The 23,123-nt window shown below is 37.0% G+C and overlaps 1 protein-coding gene across 8 annotated transcripts in view; it reads right to left on the bottom strand.

The window, feature by feature from the left end:
* Positions 1 to 23,123, bottom strand: part of PHLPP2 (PH domain and leucine rich repeat protein phosphatase 2) — a 126,402-nt gene that overhangs the window by 49,713 nt on the left and 53,566 nt on the right. For all 8 annotated transcript variants that reach the window (XM_077132929.1, XM_077132930.1, XM_077132931.1 and 5 more), the window contains one exon: positions 14,146 to 14,336. In XM_077132929.1, coding sequence (XP_076989044.1) covers positions 14,146 to 14,336 — 191 coding nt within the window. The remainder of the gene's footprint in view (positions 1 to 14,145; positions 14,337 to 23,123) is intronic.

Genomic DNA, 23,123 nt, shown 5'->3' with positions numbered 1-23,123 from the left:
GGCAACGTGGGACAGAAATCCCTGGAATGAGCTGAGAACTCAGCATCAAGGGATTGAGAAAACTTTCTCAACCAAAAGGGGGAAGAGTGAAATGAGACAATATAAAGTGTCAATGGCTGAGAGATTACAAAGTCGAGAGGTTATCCTGGAGGTTATTCATGCTCATTAAATAGATATCACCTTGTTAGTCAAGATATAATGGAGAGGCTGGAGGGAACTGCCTGAAAATACAAAGCTGTGTTCCAGTAGCCATGTTTCTTGAAGCTGATTGTAAAATGATATAGGTGACTTCCGGAGAAGATGGCGGCTTAGTAAGACGCACAGATCTTAGTTCCTCCTCCAGAACAGCTACCAGGGGAGTAGAAACGATACAGAACAGCTCCCGGAGCCACGACAGAGATAAAAAAGACAGCGTACCCCATCCTGGAACAGCTGACTGGCTGAGAGAACCCGCTCGGGCTTTCCCGGGTGGGGCGGCAAGTGGCCAGAGTCCCTCCCTTCCTCCTTCCTGGGCCAGCTGGCAGAATTGGGCAGGCGGTCCCCTCAAGACGCAGCGGCTGGCGCCCCCACCACGCGCGGCCGCCCGGACCAACTGAGAGAATTGGATCGGAAATCCCCAGGCCGAGGAAAACGGTGATCAAGGGGGTCCCTTCCAAACACGTGACTCCCCGGTCCGGTCGGGAACGGTGCACTTTCCCGGGCCGCGGTGGCCGGCAACCCACCCGTGTTCGGACCTCCAGGACGGCTGGCACTCTTCCAAGCCGCTTCGGCTGGCGAACCTCCCCCACAGCGAGAGTTTTCCAAAGTTAAAGGACCCACAGCACCTTTTACTGGTGGGACCCGCAGACAAACGTGTGCCACGAGCGCCACCTACAGGGCAGGATAAGAAAAACAGAACCCAGAGATTTCACAGAAAAATCTTTCAGCCTGTGGGGTCCAACACCCAGAGAAATCTGACTAAATGCCCAGACACCAGCAGACGATAACAGATCACGCTCAGAAAATATGGCCCAGTCAAAGGAACAAACCAATAGTTCAAATGAGATACAGGAGCTGAGACAACTAATGCTGAATATACTAACAGAAATGGAAAACCTCTTCAAAAACGAAATCGATAAATTGAGGGAGGACATGAAGAAGACATGGACTGAACATAAAGAAGAAATAGAAAAACTGAAAAAACAAATCACAGAGCTTATGGAAGTGAAGGATAAAGTAGAAAACATGGAAAAAACAATGGATACCTACAATGATAGATTTAAAGAGACAGAAGATAGAATTAGTGATTTGGAGGATGGAACATCTGAATTCTAAAAAGAAACAGAAACTATCGGGAAAAGAATGGAAAAATTTGAACAGGGTATCAGGGAACTCAAGGATAATATGAACCGCACAAATATACGTGTTGTGGGTGTCCCAGAAGGAGAAGAGAAGGGAAAAGGAGGAGAAAAACTAATGGAAGAAATTATCACTGAAAATTTCCCAACTCTTATGAAAGACCTAAAATTACAGATTCAAGAAGTGCAGCGCACCACAAAGAGATTAGACCCAAATAGGCATTCTCCAAGACACTTACTAGTTAGAATGTCAGAGGTCAAAGAGAAAGAGAGGATCTTGAAAGCAGCAAGAGAAAAACAATCCATCACATACAAGGGAAACCCAATAAGACTATGTGTAGATTTCTCAGCAGAAACCATGGAGGCTAGAAGACAGTGGAATGATACATTTAAATTACTAAAAGAGAAAAACTGCCAACCAAGAATCCTATATCCAGCAAAATTGTCCTTCAAAAATGAGGGAGAAATTAAAACATTCTCAGACAAAAAGTCACTGAGAGAATTTGTGACCAAGAGACCAGCTCTGCAAGAAATACTAAAGGGAGCACTAGAGTCAGATACGAAAAGTCAGAAGACAGAGGTATGGAGAAGAGTGTAGAAAGAAGGAAAGTCAGATATGATATATACAATACAAAAGGCAAAATGTTAGAGGAAAATATTATGCAAATAGTAATAATACTAAATGTTAATGGACTGAATTCCCCAATCAAAAGACATAGACTGGCAGAATGGATTAAAAAACAGGATCCTTCTATATGCTGTCTACAGGAAACAAATCTTAGACCCAAAGATAAACATAGGTTGAAAGGGAAAGGTTGGGAAAAGATTTTTCATGCAAATAACAACCAGAAAAGAGCAGGAGTGGCTATACTAATATCCAACAAATTAGACTTCAAATGTAAAACAGTTAAAAGAGACAAAGAAGGATACTATCTACTGATAAAAGGAACAATTAAACAAGAAGATATAACAATGATAAATATTTACGCACCGAACCGGAATGCCCCAAAATACGTGAGGAATACACTGCAAACACTGAAAAGGGAAATAGACACATATACCATAATAGTTGGAGACTTCAATTCACCACTCTCATCAATGGACAGAACATCTAGACAGAGGATCAATAAAGAAATAGAGAATCTGAATATTACTATAAATGAGCTAGACTTAACAGACATTTATAGGACATTACATCCCACAACAGCAGGATACACCTTTTTCTCAAGTGCTCATGGATCATTCTCAAAGATAGACCATATGCTGGGTCAGAAAGCAAGTCTTAACAAATTTTAAAAGATTGAAATCATACACAACACTTTCTCGGATCATAAAGGAATGCAGTTGGAAATCAATAATAGGCGGAGTGCCAGAAAATTCACAAATACATGGAGGCTCAACAACACACTCTTAAACAACAAGTGGGTCAAAGAAGAAATTGCAAGAGAAATTAGTAAATACCTCGAGGCGAATGAAAATGAAAACACAACATATCAAAACTTATGGGACGCAGCAAAGGCAGTGCTAAGAGGGAAATTTATTGCCCTAAATGCCTTTATCAGAAAAGAAGAAAAGGCAAAAATGCAGGAATTAACTGTCCACTTGGAAGAACTGGAGAAAGAATAGCAAACTAATCCCAAAGCAAGCAAAAGAAAAGAAATAACAAAGATTAGAGCAGAAATAAATGAAATTGAAAACATGAAAACACTACAGAAAATCAATAAGACTGGAGTTGGTTCTATGAGAAAATCAATAAGATTGATGGGCCCTTAGCAAGATTGACAAAAAGAAGAAGAGAGAGGATGCAAATAAATAAGATCAGAAATGGAAGAGGAGACATAACTACTGACCTCACAGAAATAAAGGAGGTAGTAACAGGATACTATGAACAACTTTATGCTAATAAATACAACAATTTAGATGAAATGGACGGGTTCCTGGAAAGACATGAACAACCAACTTTGACTCAAGAAGAAATAGATGACCTCAACAAACCAATCACAAGTAAAGAAATTGAATTAGTCATTCAAAAGCTCCCTAAAAAGAAAAGTCCAGGACCAGACGGCTTCACATGTGAATTCTATCAAACATTCCAGAAGGAATTAGTACCAACTCTCTTCAAACTCTTCAAAATAATCGAAGTGGAGGGAAAACTACCTAATTCATTCTATGAAGCCAACATCACCCTCATACCAAAACCAGGCAAAGATATTACAAAAAAAGAAAACTACAGACCAATCTCTCTAATGAATATAGATGCAAAAATCCTCAATAAAATTCTAGCAAATCGTATCCAACAACACATTAAAAGAATTATACATCATGACCAAGTAGGATTCATCCCAGGTATGCAAGGATGGTTCAACATAAGAAAATCAATTAATGTAATATACCACATCAACAAATCAAAGCAGAAAAATCACATGATCATCTCAATTGATGCAGAGAAGGCATCTGACAAGATTCAACATCCTTTCCTGTTGAAAACACTTCAAAAGATAGGAATACAAGGGAACTTCCTTAAAATGATAGAGGGAATATATGAAAAACCCACAGCTAATATCATCCTCAATGGGGAGAAATTGAAAACTTTCCCCCTAAGATCAGGAACAAGACAAGGATGTCCACTATCACCACTATTATTCAACATTGTGTTAGAAGTTCTAGCCAAAGCAATTAGACAAGAAAAAGAAATACAAGGCATCAAAATTGGAATGGAAGAAGTAAAACTATCACTGTTTGCAGACAATATGATACTATACGTCGAAAACCCGGTAAAATCCACAACAAAACTACTAGAGCTAATAAATGAGTACAGCAAAGTAGCAGGCTACAAGATCAACATTCAAAAATCTGTAGCTTTTCTACACTAGTAATGAACAAGCTGAGGGGGAAATCAAGAAACGAATCCCATTTACAATCGCAACTAAAAGAATAAAACACCTAGGAATAAATTTAACCAAAGAGACAAAAAACCTATATAAAGAAAACTACAAAAAACTGCTAAAAGAAATCACAGAAGACCTAAATAGATGGAAGGGCATACCGTGTTCATGGATTGGAAGACTAAATATAATTAAGATGTCAATCCTACCTAAACTGATCTACAGATTCAATGCAATACCAATCAAAATCCCAACAACTTATTTTTCAGAATTAGAAAAACCAATAAGCAAATTTATCTGGAAGGTGCCCTGAATTGCTAAAAACATCTTGAGGAAAAAAACGAAGCTGGAGGTCTCGCGATGCCGGACTTTAAGGCATATTATGAAGCCACAGTGGTCAAAACAGCATGCTATTGGCATAAAGATAGATATATCGACCAATGGAATCGAATAGAGTGCTCAGATATAGACCCTCTCATCTATGGACATTTGATCTTTGATAAGGCAGTCAAGCCAACTCACCTGGGACAGAACAGTCTCTTCAATAAATGATGCCTAGAGAACTGGATATCCATATGCAAAAGAATGAAAGAAGACTCATATCTCACACCCTATACAAAAGTTTACTTAAAATGGATCAAAGATCTAAACATTATGTCTAAGACTATAAAAAAGTTAGAGGAAAATGTAGGGAGATATCTTATGAAACTTACAATTGGAGGCGGTTTTATGGACCTTAAACCTAAAGCAAGAGCACTGAAGAAATAAATAAATAAATGGGAGCTCCTCAAAATTAAACACTTCTGTGCATCAAAGAACTTCATGAAGAAAGTAGAAAGACAGCCTACACAATGGGAGACAATATTTGGAAACGACATATCAGATAAAGGTCTAGTATCCAGAATTTATAAAGAGATTGTCCACCTCAACAACAAAAAGACAGCCAACCCAATTACAAAATGGGAAAAAGACTTGAACAGACACCTACCAGAAGAGGAAATACAAATGGCCAAAGGGCACATGAAGAGATGCTCAATGTCCCTGGCCATCAGAGAAATGCAATTCAAAACCACAATGAGATATCATCTCATACCCACCAGAATGGCCGTTATCAACAAAACAGAAAATGACAAGTGCTGGAGAGGATGTGGAGAAAGAGGCACACTTATCCACTGTTGGTGGGAATATCAAATGGTGCAACCACTGTGGAAGGCAGTTTGGCGGTTCCTCAAAAAGCTGAATATAGAATTGCCATACGACCCAGCAATACCATTGCTGGGAATCTACTCAAAGGACCTAAGGGCAAAGACACAAATGGACATTTGCACACCAATGTTTATAGCAGCATTATTTACAATTGCAAAGAGATGGAAACAGCCAAAATGTCCATCAACAGACGAGTGGCTAAACAAACTGTGGTATATACATACGATGGAATATTATGCAGCTTTAAGACAGGATAAACTTATGAAGCATGTAATAACATGGATGGACCTAGAGAACATTATGCTGAGTGAGTCTAGCCAAAAACTAAAAGACAAATACTGTACGGTCCCACTGATGTGAACAGACATTCGAGAATAAACTTGGAATATGTCATTGGTAACAGAGTCCAGCAGGAGTCAGAAACAGGGTAACATAATGGGTAATTGGAGCTGAAGGGATACAGACTGCAACAGGACTAGATACAAAAACTCAAAAATGGACAGTACAATAATACCTAATTGTAAAGTAATCATGTTAAAACACTGAATGAAGCTGCATTTGAGCTATAGGTTTTTGTTTTGTTTTTTTTGTTTTGCTTTGTTTTTTTTTTACTATTATTATTACTTGTATTTTTTTTCTCTATATTAACATTCTATATCTTTTTCTGTTGTGTTGCTAGTTCTTCTAAACCGATGCAAATGTACTAAGAAACGATGATCATGCATCTATGTGATGATGTTAAGAATTACTGATTGCATATGTAGAATGGTATGGTTTCTAAATGTTGGGTTAATTTCTTTTTTTCCGTTAATTAATAAAAAAAAATGATATAGCTTTCACAATGTGACTGCGTAATTGTGAAAACCTTGTGTCTGATGCTCCTTTTATCTACCTTGTCAACAGGCGAGTAGAACATATGGAATAAAAATAAATAGGAACAAAGGTTAAAATAAATTTAGTTTCAAATGCTAGTGATCAATGAAAGGGAGGGGTAAGGGGTATGGTATATATGAGTTTCTTTCTGTTTTTTTTTATTTCTTTTTCTGAATAGATGCAAATGTTCCAAGAAATGATCATGATGATGAATATGCAACTATGTGATGATATTGTGAATTACTGATTATGTGTAGAATGGAATGATCAAAAGTTAAGAATGCTTGCGTTTGGTGTTTTTGGTATTTAAAAAAAAATTTTTAATTAAAAAAATGGGCTATCATCAATTGTAACAAATGTCCAACCAATGCAATATGTTGTTGGTGTATTTGTATTTGGGAATCCAGTATTTTATGCATGATTATTCTGCAAACCCACAACTTCTCTAATAAAAAAATAATAGTAATAAAGAAATGAAAGGGAAATAAGAAAAAAAATTAATTGTGGATAGACAACCTAAACAAAATATCAAAACAAAAAAAATTGATGTCTGACATGTAAATATAAAAAAAATTACACAACTAATGATTTTCTGCCTAGAATAAAATAGGTAAAAATAGATCACAAGCCTGAACTATAATAATTACATATATAACAGTTAAAGGAAAAATGTTTTTAGTATATAATTAGCTTAAAATTAATAAAGGACTAATCAACAAATCCAAGAAAACAGGTGAAACACTTTGATTAAAAAAGAAAAAAAAAAAGAATATCCAGGGCTCCATCTGAGAGTCTACAAAAGTTGCATGCACTAAGTTTACTTCACAGAAACCTAAAACCTCCACATGGTTCCTAAGCCAGATAAGCCCTGCAACCCAGAGGTGTCAGCCTCTTCAAGAACATCAACCAGTTCCATTCCCCATCCCGTATTATTGACACACCTTTTGAACATGAGAAAAGTGAGAATGGGCATAACCCAAATATCCCTAAAGATTGGGAGAAGGATCAAAGGAGAAGGTGGAGTTATAACAGAGAAGTTATTATTTATCAAATGAGTATGATTGCTAAATCACTATATTGATATTTCTTTCAATCTCCAATGTCTTAGCAGAACTGGAAGGAAAAACCTGAAATTATAGAACTTTGACCTATACCAAACTTTGAAATCTGTTCTATAACTGTCTGTTAAAATGTACTTTGAACTGTATTGCTTTTTTGTATATATGTTATATTTCACAATTAAAAATGTTTAAAAAAAAAAAAAGAGAGAGAGAGAGAGAAGTCAGTCAAGGACTGATACAGCTGCCCCATAATGTCATCAGAGAGCCGAGCTCCTTTTGCTTTCCCACTCAGTAACACTTAGCAATTGTGGGGGTTTGAAGTTGTCTGTACCCCAGAAAAACATGTTCTTAAATCTAATCCATTCTTGTGGGTGTGAACCTATTATAAGGAGGATCTATTAGTAAGGCGACTTCAGTTAAGGCGTGACTACCTCAGTCAGGATGGGTCTTAATCCCGCTACTGGAATCCTTTATAAGCAGGATGAAATGCAGAGAAAAAGAGAGAGAGAAAGAAAGAGAAAGCACAAGAGAGTGCCACAGGGAGTAAAAGTCTAAAACAGAACTGGAAGAGACCAGGAGATGTCACCATTTGCATTGCCACTTGACAGAGGAACCAAGGATCACCAGCAGCCAGTCCCAGAACACCAGTCTTCAGGGAGAAAGCATCAACTTGATGATGCCTTCATTTAGACATTTTCCTGTCCTCTAAGCTATGGGTGAATAGATTTCCTTTGTTTAAACTGACCCATTTCATAGTATTTGTTTAAGCAGCCTAGGAAACTAAAGTCCATATATTTGCCAGATCAGTCACCATAAGATTGTTCTTTCTCCAAAGTTAAAGGGCTGTGTTCTATAAATGAAGGAAGAGTGAGGTAAATGCCAAGCCATCCAAGTCTGTCCCACATGGAAACTTTTGTTCATATCTCACTAGCCACTTCTAGCTACAAGGGAGGTTGGGAGATATAGTTCTTGATCTTGAAGCACATAACGCCACCTTAAACAAAATTCTATTTCATCAGTTAGGAAAGAAAGAGAATGGACAAGAACTACTTTACTATTCACCATTTCTCTCTTTGTGTCTAACCTGGAGTTGTCCCCATTTATTAAGTTTTAAATTTCAGTAACTATATTTTTATTTCTAATATTCTAAATGACTCATACCCTTTATTATTGTTTTAGAATTTATTTTCTTTTTTGTTCTTACATTTTCTCTTGAAAAATTCTAGACACATTTATCTAACAATTTTACTGACTTTTTTCATTTGTTGTTTAGCCCCCATAACTAGAACCAGTTCTCATTTTGGTAGTGACGGATTCCTGCCCCATGGTTGATATCGAAATTATATGTATCTATCTATTCATTAAGTCAGTGGGGACTTGGTTCATTTCCTGGTCACAAAGGGTCATTCCACCTCCTTAGTATTATAGCTAGAAACAAGCCTTGGCTCTAGTCAATTGTGTTCTTGTTTTGTTTTCAGAAAGGATACCACCACAGTCCTAGGCAAAAGGCCTGGACCAGGCAGCCCAACATAACACAGCATGTTTGAACATGTTTGAACTGATCTGATTACTATAAGAGCTAAATTCTTGACACAACCTTTTGACCGAGAGCCCAGCAGGTTCAGATCTACTTACCACTTTACATTTTCATTCTCTATCCCAAGGCCCAGTGATGTCTTTTTATACAGCTATCTTTCATTTTATCTATACTGCTGAGGATTCAGAACAGATTGGATGCCTCAGTGTGAATTCATAAAGTCATTTTGTCTGAAAGTCCTCTTAAATTCATACTATTTTATGAAATTGAAGATTAAAAGCTAAAAATTGAAGAAATAAAATTACGGATAGCCTCATATAAATATTAATATATCAGTTTATGATAATCTGTTTTTCTGTTCAACTGACTAGCATCTGAACTCTTTTTTTGTGATGAGGAATTGTTGGGTACAGATTCAAAAAATAGCAATTCCTAGCTACCATGCTTTCCTGGCTGCTGGATAGGGGCTTGTGATGATCATAGACTCTGAATGTTAATCTAATGTAGGAAAAGGAAAAAAGTGGGAAGAATCTATTTTGGTGATGGCTGCTGGCAGCTACTTCTGGTTTCCAAAGCTTCTAGTGGTAGGATCCTCTGTCTACTCATGACTTTGCAAGCAACAGCATCTAGTACCCAGCAGTGGATGCAGAGTTATGTTCATCAGACTGATTTCACAGTAGGATTTTGGCATGAATAGCCTTGGGATTTCCAGAGAGTCTGTGATATAAATAAACCTCTTTTTCTCTTAAATTGACCTGAGTGTGGGGATTCCTTAAGATCAAGAGCTTCTGTGCCTCAAAAGACTGTTAAAAAGGTGAAGAGGCAGCCAGCCAACCCAATGGGAGAAAATATTTGGAAACCACATATCAGATAAAGACTTGATATATTGTGTACATTTTCAGATTATACAGCTCTACAACAAAAGAACAGACAACCCAATTATAAAAATGGGCAGAGGATACGAACAGACATTTTCCAGAAGAGCAAATACTGATGACTAAAAAAACACATGAAGAGGTGTTCATTTTCATTAGCTGTGAGGGAAATGCAAATTAAGGCCACAATGTGATTATCACCTCATACCTATAAGAGAGGATGTAGTGAAATAGAACACCTACTCACTGTCGGTGGGGATGTTTAATAGTGTAGCCACTGTGGAAGACAGTGGCTCAGAAAATGAAATATTGAGTTGCACTATGACCCAGCAATACCAATACTCTGTATATTCCCAGAAAAGAGGACGGCAATGAAGTGAACAGACATTTGCACACCGATGTTCATAATGGTACTATTTACAATTGCCAAGATATGGAAACAATCCAAATGCCCATCAGCAGACTAGTGGATAAATGAACTGTGGTATATACATACAATGGAATGCTATGCAGCAGTAAGATGAAATGATGTCCTGAAACATATGACAACATCAATGAACCTTGAGGCCACAATGCTGAGTGAAATAAGTCACTCACAAAAGGACAAATACTGTAAGACTTCACTATTATGACTCTGGTAAAGGTCATTTCAGTGGTTACACCATAAAATATAGCAGACCTAGAGAGAAACAAAAGCTAGAGACAGAGAAAAGGTTATCCAAAGAAGTCGAATCTTAATGCAAGGGAACCAACAGAAGTGATGAAAACTAATTAGTGGGTTTATACGGTAACCCACTTGTTGAAGGTGAATACGATTGAAAGGGGCTGTATAGTGCCATGTCTCCCAATGATTAAATTTATGGCTATAAATAAGTTCTCACATGAACTTTTTCAATGGCTCGACAGTAGACAAAGAGTCAATAGTGAGGAGGTAAGAAGGAAAACTAAAAATGTATGCAATGGCCAGTAGTTAACAGGAAAACATCAACAGTATCACAGTACTACCAGGAACTGGTGTGAGTGAGTGGGTTGGAGGAGAGAGGACAAGTGAAAGGGGTAATTTCGATTTGATAGTTAGTAACATTATATTTGCCCGTTCTTTTGTCATTGTGAACCAATGAAAATTGTCTAAAATTGAGAGTGCTGCTGATTGTACAACCAAACGAAGATACTATAAGGCAAGGCTTGTTTATTTTGGACATTATCCATGATGCCCAAGAGATGAAGGGAGATAAAGGATGCAATGACTGAGAAGTATAATGGCAAATAGTGATACATTTATATGATGGTATTTGCTGTAGTTACAAAAAGGAGGGACGACAAGAAGCACACGACAAATGGAATAAACCTTGGGGACAATGGGCTGTGCAAGATAAGCCAGAAACAAACAAATATGCTAAGGTGTCACTCTGAAAATACTTATAAAATAATGGGAGCCTAGATTATGGGCCCCTATGGCAGTCACATTTGTTCTGAAGTTGTGGATGTATTTCTGGATTCTGAAACACTGAGCTATATGTGCATTAGTTGGTATTTCTTTGGAACTCTGAGTAGCTCTGTGACACATAGGTCCCAGAAATGGAGTGCTGCAGACCTGAAAGTTAGCATAGCTATATATAATAACAGTTAAAGTAGCTGAAAAAGAGATCAGGCCTCAATTAAGAGTTTAAAACAAAGTCAATCTGATTGGGTCTATGGTAAATTAGAATGCAGGGCAAAAAATGATAGTATGTATACTCTGGACCTTCAGCTACTATATAAAACCAAAGGCAGAGAAGTTTATTATATCTAGAACCTAAATTTTCTGTAACACATAATCTAAATCAACCTTGCAGGACAGCTCATTTAAACAACCCAAACTCCTGAAGTCCAGAATGGGAACAAGGTGTTGTAATGATGTATAGCTTAATATAATACCAGGACACATCTTAGATGATGCTGGGCTGATAATTAAAAAGTATTGGTTGAGTCCCCTGAGGTCTGAAGAGAAAAAAATATTAAACTCTCCCACCTTGGAAACCCGGTTACCCTCTTAATCATGGCAGATCCCCAAGAAAATAGGCCAAGCCCTTGATTTTTTAATAATATATTAACTTCTTTAATCCTCAAAAATACCATATGATCTAGATATTATTATTAGTCCTATTTTTAAAAAACTTTTTTTTACTGTATAACCTAACAAATATACAAAGCGAGGAGAGAGAAAAGCATTAGTTTTCAAAGCACTCTTCAACAAGTAGTTACAGGACAGATCCCAGAGTTCGTCATGGGCTACCATACCATCATCTCAGATTTTTCTTTCTAGCTGCTCCAGAACATTGGAGGTGGAAGGAATATATATATTTTTTATCATCAGTTTTTTTTCTTTTTTGTGAAAAATAACATATGTACAAAAAAGCAATATATTTCAAGGCACAGCACAACAATTAGTTGTAAAACAGATTTCAGAGTTTGGTATGGGGTACAATTTCAGAATTTTAGGTTTTTACTCCTAGCTGCTCCTGATGCCAGAGACTAAAAGAAATGTCAATATAATGATTCAACAATCATACACGTTTGCTAAATCCTACTTTCTCTGTATAACTCCAACATTACCTTTGATCTTTCTCCCAGTCTTTTAGGGGTATTTGGCCATTCTACCTTTTTCATGTTGGAAGGGCTGTCAATAATAAGGGGTAGGGACATGGAACTAGTTGATGTTCTGAAAAGGTTGGCCCCTGCAGATTTCAGAACTTAATCTGGTTCAGGGACCCATCTGGAGGTTGTAGGTTTCTGGAAAGTTACCCTAGTGCATGGAACCTTTGTAGAATCTCATCTATTACCCTCAGTGTTCTTTAGGATTGGCTGGAATGGTTTTGGTTGGGGTTTGGCAAGTTATCATAGGTAGCAGGCCTAAGTGAAGTTTGCATAAAAGCAACCTCCGGAGTAGCCTCTCAACTCTATACGAACTCTCTCTGTCACTGACACTTTATTAAATTACACTTCTTTTCCCCCTTTTGGTCAGGATGACATTGTTGATCCACGGTGCCAGGGCCAGACTCATGCCTGGGAGTTATCTCCCATGTCACTAAGGAGACTTTCACCCCTGAATATCATGTCCCGTGTAGGGTGGAGGGTAATGATTTCACTTGCAGTTGCAAGCCCTTGATTTTGAAGCTCGCCCTAATGAAACTAATTTCTGTAGGGAAGAAGTTAAGACTATCTATAATGAGGCCTAACAATTGCTTCCAAGAAGCCTCTTTGTTGCTCAGATGTGACCTTTCTCTCTCTAAGCCCAACTCTGCAAGGAAAATCATTACCCTCCCCCGACATGGGAAATGACATTCAGTGGTGAAAGTCTGCCTTACAACATGGGGCATGACTCCTGGGGATGAGTCAAGCCCTGGCACCAGGGGATTGATAACGTCTTCCTGATCAAAAGGAAGAAAAACAATGTAACAGAACAAGCCATAAGTGGCCAAGAGAGATCAAATGGAGCCAAGAGCCTATTGTGGAAGCTACTCTTATGCAAGGTTCAGTTAGATAGTGCTATCTGCCATGGTTTTCTAACCCTCAATTAACATCACTCCTGTTGACTTATTATTATTTTTTTAATATGCTATATGGCAGGGGTCACATTTCATTCTTTTTCCATGTGAACATCCCCTTATTGCAGCATCATTTGTTGAATTTTTGTCCGTCTGGTTTTTCGTTTGTTTGCGTGCTTGTTTGTTTGTGAAGTAGATGGGCCGGGAATCCAAACCAGGTCTTCCACATGGTAGGCAAGAATTCTACCACTGAATTACCCTTGCACCCACTCCTGTTGACTCTTAAGAACATCTAGGGCTCGAACTGAGACTCTACAAAGGTTTCAAGCAGTAGGTTTGCCTTCCTGGAACCTATAACCCAAAGGGTTCCTAGGTCAGATAAATCCTGAGACTCAGAGGGACCAGCTTCTCCAAGATTATCAATTAATTTCATCCCCCTAACCTTTAGTGTGGACACCCCTTCTCAACATGAAAAAGTCACAACAGGCACTGTCCAAATATCCCTGTAGATTGGGAGAAGGATTAAAGGAGATAGAGGAGGTATAACAGAGAAAATGGGATTTAACAAACGAATATGGTTGCTGAATCACTACATAAATATTCCTTCTAGCCTCCCGTGTTTTAGAGCAGCTAGAGAGAAAAATCTGAGATGGTGAATGGTAGCCCATGACAAACTCTGGGATCTGTTCTGTAACTACTTGTTGAAGAGTGCTTTGAAAATTATTACTTTTTTCTTTTTTTGCTTTGTATATATATTTTACAATGAAAAAAGTTTTAAAATAAAGCCTATAAAAATGATTTGATTAAGAAAATTAAACAAAGAATTCACCTTTGTGATTCTTACCTTTCCTCCAATCAGAGGCAAAATGTGCATCTTTCCAGTTTGACAGTCCTTCACTGAAGAAACAATGAGGCAGGTGCCACAGAGAACAATAAGGCGTTCAGCCCACTTATGCAGCTGGGTCTTCCCCTTTCGTACATTATAGATGCCAGACAGAAAGATTCTATCCAGATGATCCATCTGGCATGGTTTTTCTGAAAAGAAAATAGTACCCTTCAGAATCCACCATTAAAGTAGTAGAAGAATACACAGAAGTTATATAGCGGGAATACTTGCGAATTTTGACCTACAGAGCAAGATTTTACTCTGAATGCCACTGTTAATCCTCTTACAACAACCAAATCCTATGTATACACAGAACAGCAGCAGGGCAGGCTGGCTAAGATCATGGACTTTGGAGTCAGACACACCTAAGTTTCAATCTTAGTTCTACTTCTTGTGGTTTCCTTGAACTGCTTCATGTCACTGAGCTTTACTTTCTTCATCTATACAGTCTGGATCTTAACACTACCCCCTTCAGTAGATTTTGCAAAAATTAAGATATTGACTGTAAAGTACTTGGCCTAATTTTAGGTACAAAAGAAGAACTAAATAAACATCAACTAGAACTAAATAAACATCAACTAAATAAACATCAACTCCACTGTCCTATCAAAGCTACAAAAGCACTCAAATTTTCTCCTATTCCCTCCCATTACATCTCAATTCGAGAATTCTTTTGGTTTAGTGATGTTCAAACTTGTATGTGCCCACAAATTATCTGAAATTAGTTTTAAATGTAGAATGCCAAGACCTACTCACAAGGCCTAATTTGAAGGGTTCAAGAGGTGACACGGGAAAATGTATTTTTAATTGTATTAAAATTAGCCAATTCTAGAAGGAAGAAATTAATTCTGGTTCTGTGCACAATCCTTAATCTTTCTGGCCCTCATGAAGCTGTTTCAGTCAGTCATCCAATCACAGTGGCAGAAGTGATACAGGCGTGCAAGAGCTGCTCTTTCTTTAGACATCCTCCTCCTCACCAGGTCTTTGTATGGCCAAGCTAGACTGAAGAAAACTCATGAGTAAGAGATATGAAGTTCTTGATACAAGCACTACTAACAGACAAGTAACTATCCTCAAAAATGAACAGAAGCAGTAGTGGTATGAAGTGGTGCAAATAGTAATCAAGCAGGAATTGGGAACTCCGGTTTGTACTCCAAATATAATCACACTACTGATTATATAACCTTGGGTATCACTTCACCCTTTTAACTTTGTTCTATTCCATATGTATAATAAGTAAACTGGGCTAGATTACTCAAAAGCCTTAAAATCATATTATTTAATAAAACCTCATATAATAACATTAGATACATGGGATAGCAATCTCCCCTTCTATTCTAGGACAAATCTTCATCTATATTCTAAATTCCTTCCTTCCTCAGGGAATTTGTTTCATCTCTCTTTGCATTATTCAACTCCACTGTCCTATCAAAGCTACAAAAGCACTCAAATTTTCTCCTATTCCCTCCCATTCCATCTCAATTCGAGAATTCTTTTGGTTTAGTGATGTTCAAACTTGTATGTGCCCACAAATTATCTGAAATTAGTTTTAAATGTAGAATGCCAAGACCTACTCACAAGGCCTAATTTGAAGGGTTCAAGAGGTGACACGGGAAAATGTATTTTTAACAGATGTTCCAGGTAATTTTAATGCAGATGGAACACAAACCACAGTTTGAGAAACACTATGAGTTTACTTTTCGAAGGCTTTCTTCTTCCCATAAGTGCTTCTATATTAGCTTTCTCTGCCCCTCACCTCCCATTTACTCCTGAATTTATTTCAACCTGGCTTCCATCCTGCCAAATTGCCCTATTCACAGGCTGAAGATGGCTGTCAAATTTCTACCTCTTGTATCAATTGCTCATTAGTTCTGATAACAAATGTCCAACTGCCTGCTAGACATATTCAAAAGGTATCCTAGTTAACCTCAAATTTACAGATTCAAAATCAAACTCAGATTGGAAAGGAAGAAATAAAACTATATCCACAGATGTCATGATCTTGTCTGTAGAAAATCCTAAGAAGCCACAAAAGAATTGTTAGAACTAATAAAAACTTCAGTAAGGTTGCAGGATATAAGATTTTTTCTTTAAAGTAGTTTTACTATGCACAAGCAAAAAACAATCCTAAAAATGAAACTAAGAAAACAATTCCACTTACAATAGCATGAAAAAAGAATAAAATACCTAAGAATAAATTTAATGAAATTAGTGTAAGACTTATACACTGAAAACTACAAAACATTGTTGAAAAAAGCTTAAAAAAAAAAAAAAAAGAACTAAATGTAAGGAAAGACAGCTCATGTTCACAGATTGGGAGGCATAAATTGTTAAAATGGCAATACTCCCCAAATTGACTTATAGATCAATACAATCTTATTAAAATTTCAGCTGCTGTATTGCAGATATTGACAAGCTGATCCTAAAATTCAAATGGAAATGTAAGGTTCACTTAATAGCCAAATCAATATTGAAAAAGAAGAACAAAGTTGGGGAACTCACATTTCCCAATTTCAAAATTTATTAAGTGTGGTAATGGCATAAAGATATACATATAGATCAATGGGACAGAACTGAAAGTCCAGAAACAAATCCTTACATTTTTGGACAACTCATTTGAGACAAAAGTGCCGAGATAATTCAATGGGGAAAAACTTTTTTCAACAAATGGTGCTGGAACAACAGGATACCATATACAAAGGAATGAAATTGAACCCCTAATATCATATCATACATAAAAATTAATTCAAAATTGTTCAAAGACCTAAATATAAGAACTAAAACAATAAAACTCTTAAAAGAAAACACAAGGATAAATCTTATGACTTCAGATCACATAATGGTTTCCTAGATGACACCAAAAGCACAAATAATAAAAAAGAAAAATAGATAAAATGTACTTCATTAAAAATTTAAACTTTTGCTTCAAAGGACAGCATTGAGACACTGAAAAGAGACCCAAAGAATAGGGGAAACACTAACAAATTATACATCTGATAAGGGACTTGTATCCAGAATAAATAACTGTTACAACTCAACAATAAAAACATAAACAACCCAATTAAAAAAATGAATAGCCATTTTTCCAAAGATATATAAAAGGCAATTAAGCACATGAAAGCACATGCTCAACAACATTACTCACTTGGGAAATGCAGATCAAAACCACCGTGAGATACCATGTCACATTCATGGTTATAATTAAAAAGGACACACAAGAGCAAGGGTTGGCAAGAACATGGTGAAAGTAGAGCCCTCATGCATTGCTGGTGCAAATGTAAAGTGGTAAAGCGGTATAGCATTTTGGAAAACAGTCTGGCAGTTCTTCAAAAAGTTCAACAGAGTTACCATATGACCCAGCAGTGTGTGATCATTGAAAACACACGATCACACAAAAATCTGTACAAGAATGTTCACAGCAGCATTATTCATAATAGCCAAAAACTGGAAACAATTCAAGGGTTCATCAACTTTTAATTTTAAATATTAAATGGATACTGAAAGTGATTTAAAAAAAGCAAACTCAGAATGTAAAAGCTTTGATAAGTTATTTGGAATGTGTAATGATTATAACGAAAAAATAATTTTCTGATCTCAAAAGTTACAGTGCTGAATGGAAAATCAGAACACTTTGATTTTCTTGTTTGTTTATACTTTCCACTGTTCTATAAAGAAAAATCAAGGGCAAACTGTAGCACTGAGTACCGTATTCACCAGATTATAGTCTCTAAATAACATTTTTCATTAAAATGAGCCAGGAGTCCTTATAAAAATAGCCTATTCCTGGTCTAAGTCAGATAATGAAAAGATGAGCTTAGGACATCTTGTTGTGTAAGAACTTAATGGAAAATCCAGAAAATCCAGAATGCTATCAAACTACCAGGGCCATCTCGAAAAGACACAGGATGCCAATTTGAAAGCGTTCACAGTAGCTGAGCTGGGACAATCTCAGCATCATAAATAATGACTGCAGTCAACTGAAACAAATATATATGATTCCATGAGCTCATGATGTTACTCTAAACAAATCATCAAAGAATGAAGTCATTATTCATCTTTGGAAGTTGCTAGGATACTAACTTATTATTCTGAAAAATTTTAAAGAGACAAAATAAAGTATTCCTTGTATTCCTTATATCTTTTTCCTGTTCAAACTGTAACAGGTTGACAAAATAGGCGACGAATGAAAAGTTCATTAGGGAAGAATTCAGAAGGTATGATAGAATTATAATAAAATATTGACATTTTACAATTCCTAATGAAATAAAAAATCTAGGCAATATCATCAATGGATGCCAGGTTGATGAAAGTACATAATACTGGCTATCAAGTACTCTTGTTTAAAAACAACAATAACTAAAACTTAATCTAATCAAGCCTCTAGATCTGATTACAAATTAACAGGAAATATGAGGGATCAAACCACCATGATAAAGAATACCATGAGGAAGCTATCAAATCTCAAATACGGGACACTTTATAGGACAAATTTCCTTTAAAATTATATTTAAGAAAAACAGAAAAGGAACTGTTAGAGATGAAGAGATTCCAGAGACAAGTCAGCCAACTGTGATGGGTAGACCTTATATGGATGCTGATTAAAACAAAAAAAGCCACAATAAAACTTTTTATAAGCAACGGGAAAAATCTGAACAGCCTGGGCATTACTTGGAATTAAGAATTTATCGGGAATTCCATAGGATGTAATAATGGCATTGGGTAGGTTAAAAATAAGACTAGGATTTGCTTTAAAAGACTACAGCAAAGATGGTGCAATGGTGGCTCAGTGGCAGAATTCTCGCCTGCCATGTCAGAGACCTGGGCTCAATTCCCAGAGTCTGTCCATGTCAAAAAAAAAACTGTATGTGATGGATGGGGAGGTGTATATATAAAATAAGACTGGCAAAATATTTCTAACTACAGAAGCTGAGTAATGGCTACCTAGGGGAGTTTTTAAATTATTCTTCATAATTTTGTATATATTTAATTATTTTTCATAATAAAAAGTTTTTTAAAAGTCAAGGGAGCTTTTCAGTAATGGCAAACTAGGTAATGTGGACCAATTCTGCTGCTGAGGACAAAGAAACCTAGGGAAAATATAAAACATACCAATTTGAACTCTTCAGAGAGCTAACAAAATAGTGAAGAATTCTGAATGTAGGGTTCAGAGAAGGAAGAAGGTCCAGGCTGGGGAAGCTACTGCCTTGACAGCATATTCTTGCTCTACCAGAGGTAGCTGAAAAGTGCTTTTTATACTGTCACTGGGCTGGGGGAAAGGGAATTATGGTACAAGGCTTGTCATATATTGCTTAGTGATCTCCCCTCACTTTGGGTTGGGACACAGAAAGACTAACTTCCTAAGAGTAAGAGTGAATTGAAAGTACAGACCCTTTTGGAAATGGAGCTCAGCTTTCAGTCATCACAATCCAACTTTATTACCATTGAAAGAATGGACAAAACAGTCACCCAAGTCATTTTATTTAAGGCTCAATTCTTTCACAGGATAGCACTTAGAAAGGCTGTTTTAAGATAACCACTAAAAGTACAGTAAAAAGTTTTAATTTTCAAGTTAACAGAAGGGAAAATAGGTACTATTAAAAATTAAAAGAAGACAAGAGGAGGAATATAGAACAAGTGGCACAAATATGAAATACTTAGTGAGATGAAAGACTCAAACCCGAATATATCAGTGGCTACACTAAAAAGCAAAAATCACCAGAGATTTTTAAAAAGTATTTACAGGAGAAAAATAGTAACAATATAAAAAAAATGAAAATAAAAGGACAAATATGTAAGCACTAACCAAAAAAAAGGATGACCAGAGATAAGTTATACCACATAATTATAAAAATTTGAATTCACAAAAAAGGTAACAATTCCAAAGACGTATGTGCTTAATACCATAGCCTCAAAATACATAAAGCAAAAAGTGACAGAACTACAAGAAAAATAGACAAATCCATACACAGAGCAGGAAATTTTAACACACCTCTCTGGGTAACTGACAGAACAAACAGACAAAAAAATTCAGTTTTTAAAAACAATTAACAAACAACTTTATTGACACACACCAAATTCTCTCTATTCAGCAAGTGCAGAACCACATACTTCTTAAGTTCGTAGAGAACATTTACCTAAGTTGACCACAGGCTGAGCTATAAGGTAAGTTTTAACAAATGATAAAGGACTGATAGCATATAGAGTACATTCTCTAAATACAATGCATTTAACCTAGAAATTAGAAAACTGAAAGATCTTTCTATGTTAAGAAATCACAAAAAAATAGTGCAAAAGTCAAAGACAGCATCATGATGAAAATATTTTGAACTGAATGGTAATGAAATACTAAGTATCAAACCTTGTGGGATGTAGCCAATTCCATGTTTAGAGGTAACATGTTTTATTGAATTATTAAAAGAGAAAACAAAAGATAAATCACCTCTTAAGCCTCCAGGGCTCCAAGTTAGGAAAAGAACAGAAAGTAAACCCAAGGAAGTAGAAAGAGGGAAATAATAAAGAAATGTGTTAAATTAATTAACCAAAACACAGACACATAACAAAATTTAAAAAGCCAAAATCTGGTTCTTTCAAAAGACTAAAAAGATTGATAAATCACTAGACTGACTATGAAAAAAAAAAGAGAGAAGACACAAATAACTAATATTATGAATGCAAAAGAGAACACCAAAATATATGTTATACAGACATTAAAAACATGAAAGGGGCCCTGCCCTGCCCCAACCAAGATGACAGTTAAATGCTGTCCCCTCTGAGAAGCACTGAACAACCAGAATGAACTGTCGGAAACATCTTTTTCAAAGCTCCAGAAAAAAGTTAAAGGACTGCAGTAACAGGGCAAGCAAATCAAGAAAAAGGCAATTTAAAAGCAGTAGGATCTCATGACACCCAGGGGCTGTATTAAACGTAAGTACTTCTTTTACTCAAACGACACTGTTAAAGTTCTGGTTCTGAGGAAGACAGAGCAAGCACCCTCTACCCTGTCTCTGCCACTGAATGCAGCTATAAAATTGGGGTAGACTGCATGGAGCAGCATATGAAGACTGAAAAGCAAACAGCAACAGGCGGATTAGGGAGGAAGACCAGAATTCAAAATACTGTCTAAACAGTAGCAAGTTTATCATATTTTCCTCCTCTGGTATGCCCTTGCTGGGACTCAAGGAAGTAGGAAACCCAGAAGTGGACACTGGCCTGGACAAAGAGCTCCAGGAGAAGCCCTACGGTTTTAGTTTGAGGAGAGTAATGAGTCTCCTAAGGCTCAGAGAGTGGGAGAAATTCTTCATTTTTCCTTTCTTTTTCTTTTCTTCACTCTTTCAAGCTCCAGCCCTCATCAAGATGGCCAAAGCAAAATGGGAGGATGAGGGGACACAGGCACTAAAATTCTGAGGTGGAAGGTCTTCCTCTCCAACTGATAACCCGCAGTCCCAAGAAAGTGGGGAAAAATTCGGTGCAGGGCGAGACACAGTGGCTCAGCAGGTAGAGTACTTGCCTGCCATGCCGGAGACCCAGGTTCGATTTCCCGTGCCTGCCCAGGCAAAATACAAAACAAAACGAAACAAAAAGGTGCAATTTTCTCTTTCTTTCTGCTGCCAGGCCCTAGAGGCTAGTGCAGTTGCAAGAAGCACACAACAGAGCAGGTGCACTCCACAGTGTACTAGGGGTGCTGGGAGAGGGAAGATGTTGGGAAAACAATCTCGTAAAGTTGTATAAAGACTCCTGGTCTCACCCTGGAAGTATACAAGTAAGAAATTTTAACTCAGGGATACACCCAAATGGAAAGAAAGTGGAGTACAGAAAAACTACTTGATGAAATAATGGCTGAAAACTTCCCAAATTTGGTGAAAGACATAAACTTACAGATTCAAGAAACTAAGTGAACCCCCACAGGATAAATCCAAAGAAATCCAAGCCCAGACACACCACAAGTTGTTGAAAATTAAAAACAAAGGAAAAAATCTTGAAAGAAGCCAGAGAAAAATGAAACTATTTACAGTGGAACAATGAGAATGAAAACAGCGTTATGTAGGTGTTCTCTATACTATCTTTCTAAACCCTCTGTAAATCTAAAATTATTTCCAAATAAAAACTTAAATACTGACTAGCAGATTTTAGAGTAAAACTGCAATGTTATCATATATCTAAAGAATAAAACATGAAACCTGTAAATAAATTTCAAGCTACTAATAGTTTCCTATAAAATACCACAATTTGAGGTATTTCAGTAGAAAATTGAGAAGCAGTGGTGAATAAGCAATTCCACCATCTGGTTTTGTGACTGTTTTAATCATCTCCTCTTCACCCCATTGGTGAAGGAGAAATTCCCACCCCAGGGTTATGAGGATGGGCAAACCTGACACCTGACACTACACAGTTGAGACTGATAGCAATTTGTCACGTATACTGACAGCCTCGGGGAGGATACACACCAAGCAGAGCCACCAGAGGGTTGCATTTGGGAGCAGAGTAAACAACTAGGGGCTGTGGGAGGCAGGCTCTGTAGTATCGCAAGTGTGGGTCACCCCTGGTTTCCACAGGAGGATGTGATTAGCTTTTTTGAGTAATTCTGCTGGCTGGCAAGGAACTGAAGTCTGCTACTCAGGGACCTTATCCGTGGGAGCAGAGTGAAGGGGGGAATTTGCATTTATGCCACTTAAGGTCCTCCCAATTTTACCAGATGTCAAAGCAGCACATACTATTCATTTTAGGCCTTACACCACAGTGAACCTGACCAAAGTCTTCTTATATCTTTGGGCCTCGGTTCCCCAAGTTTAAAACCAAGAAGTTGGATTAGATGATCCGTAGGCCTTCCCAGTTTTCACATTTCATGGATTTCCCATACTACTGTAAACAATTTCTCCATCAGTGAAATGGTGGAGTATCTCAGAGGTTAAGATGATGAATTTTAGAACCAGACAGCG

The sequence above is a fragment of the Tamandua tetradactyla genome, chromosome 16, assembly GCF_023851605.1.
Source record: "Tamandua tetradactyla isolate mTamTet1 chromosome 16, mTamTet1.pri, whole genome shotgun sequence".
In the NCBI taxonomy this organism is placed as follows: domain Eukaryota; kingdom Metazoa; phylum Chordata; class Mammalia; order Pilosa; family Myrmecophagidae; genus Tamandua; species Tamandua tetradactyla.
The sequence above is the reverse complement of the archived record's forward strand: the minus strand, read 5'-3'. Positions and strand labels throughout refer to the sequence as shown.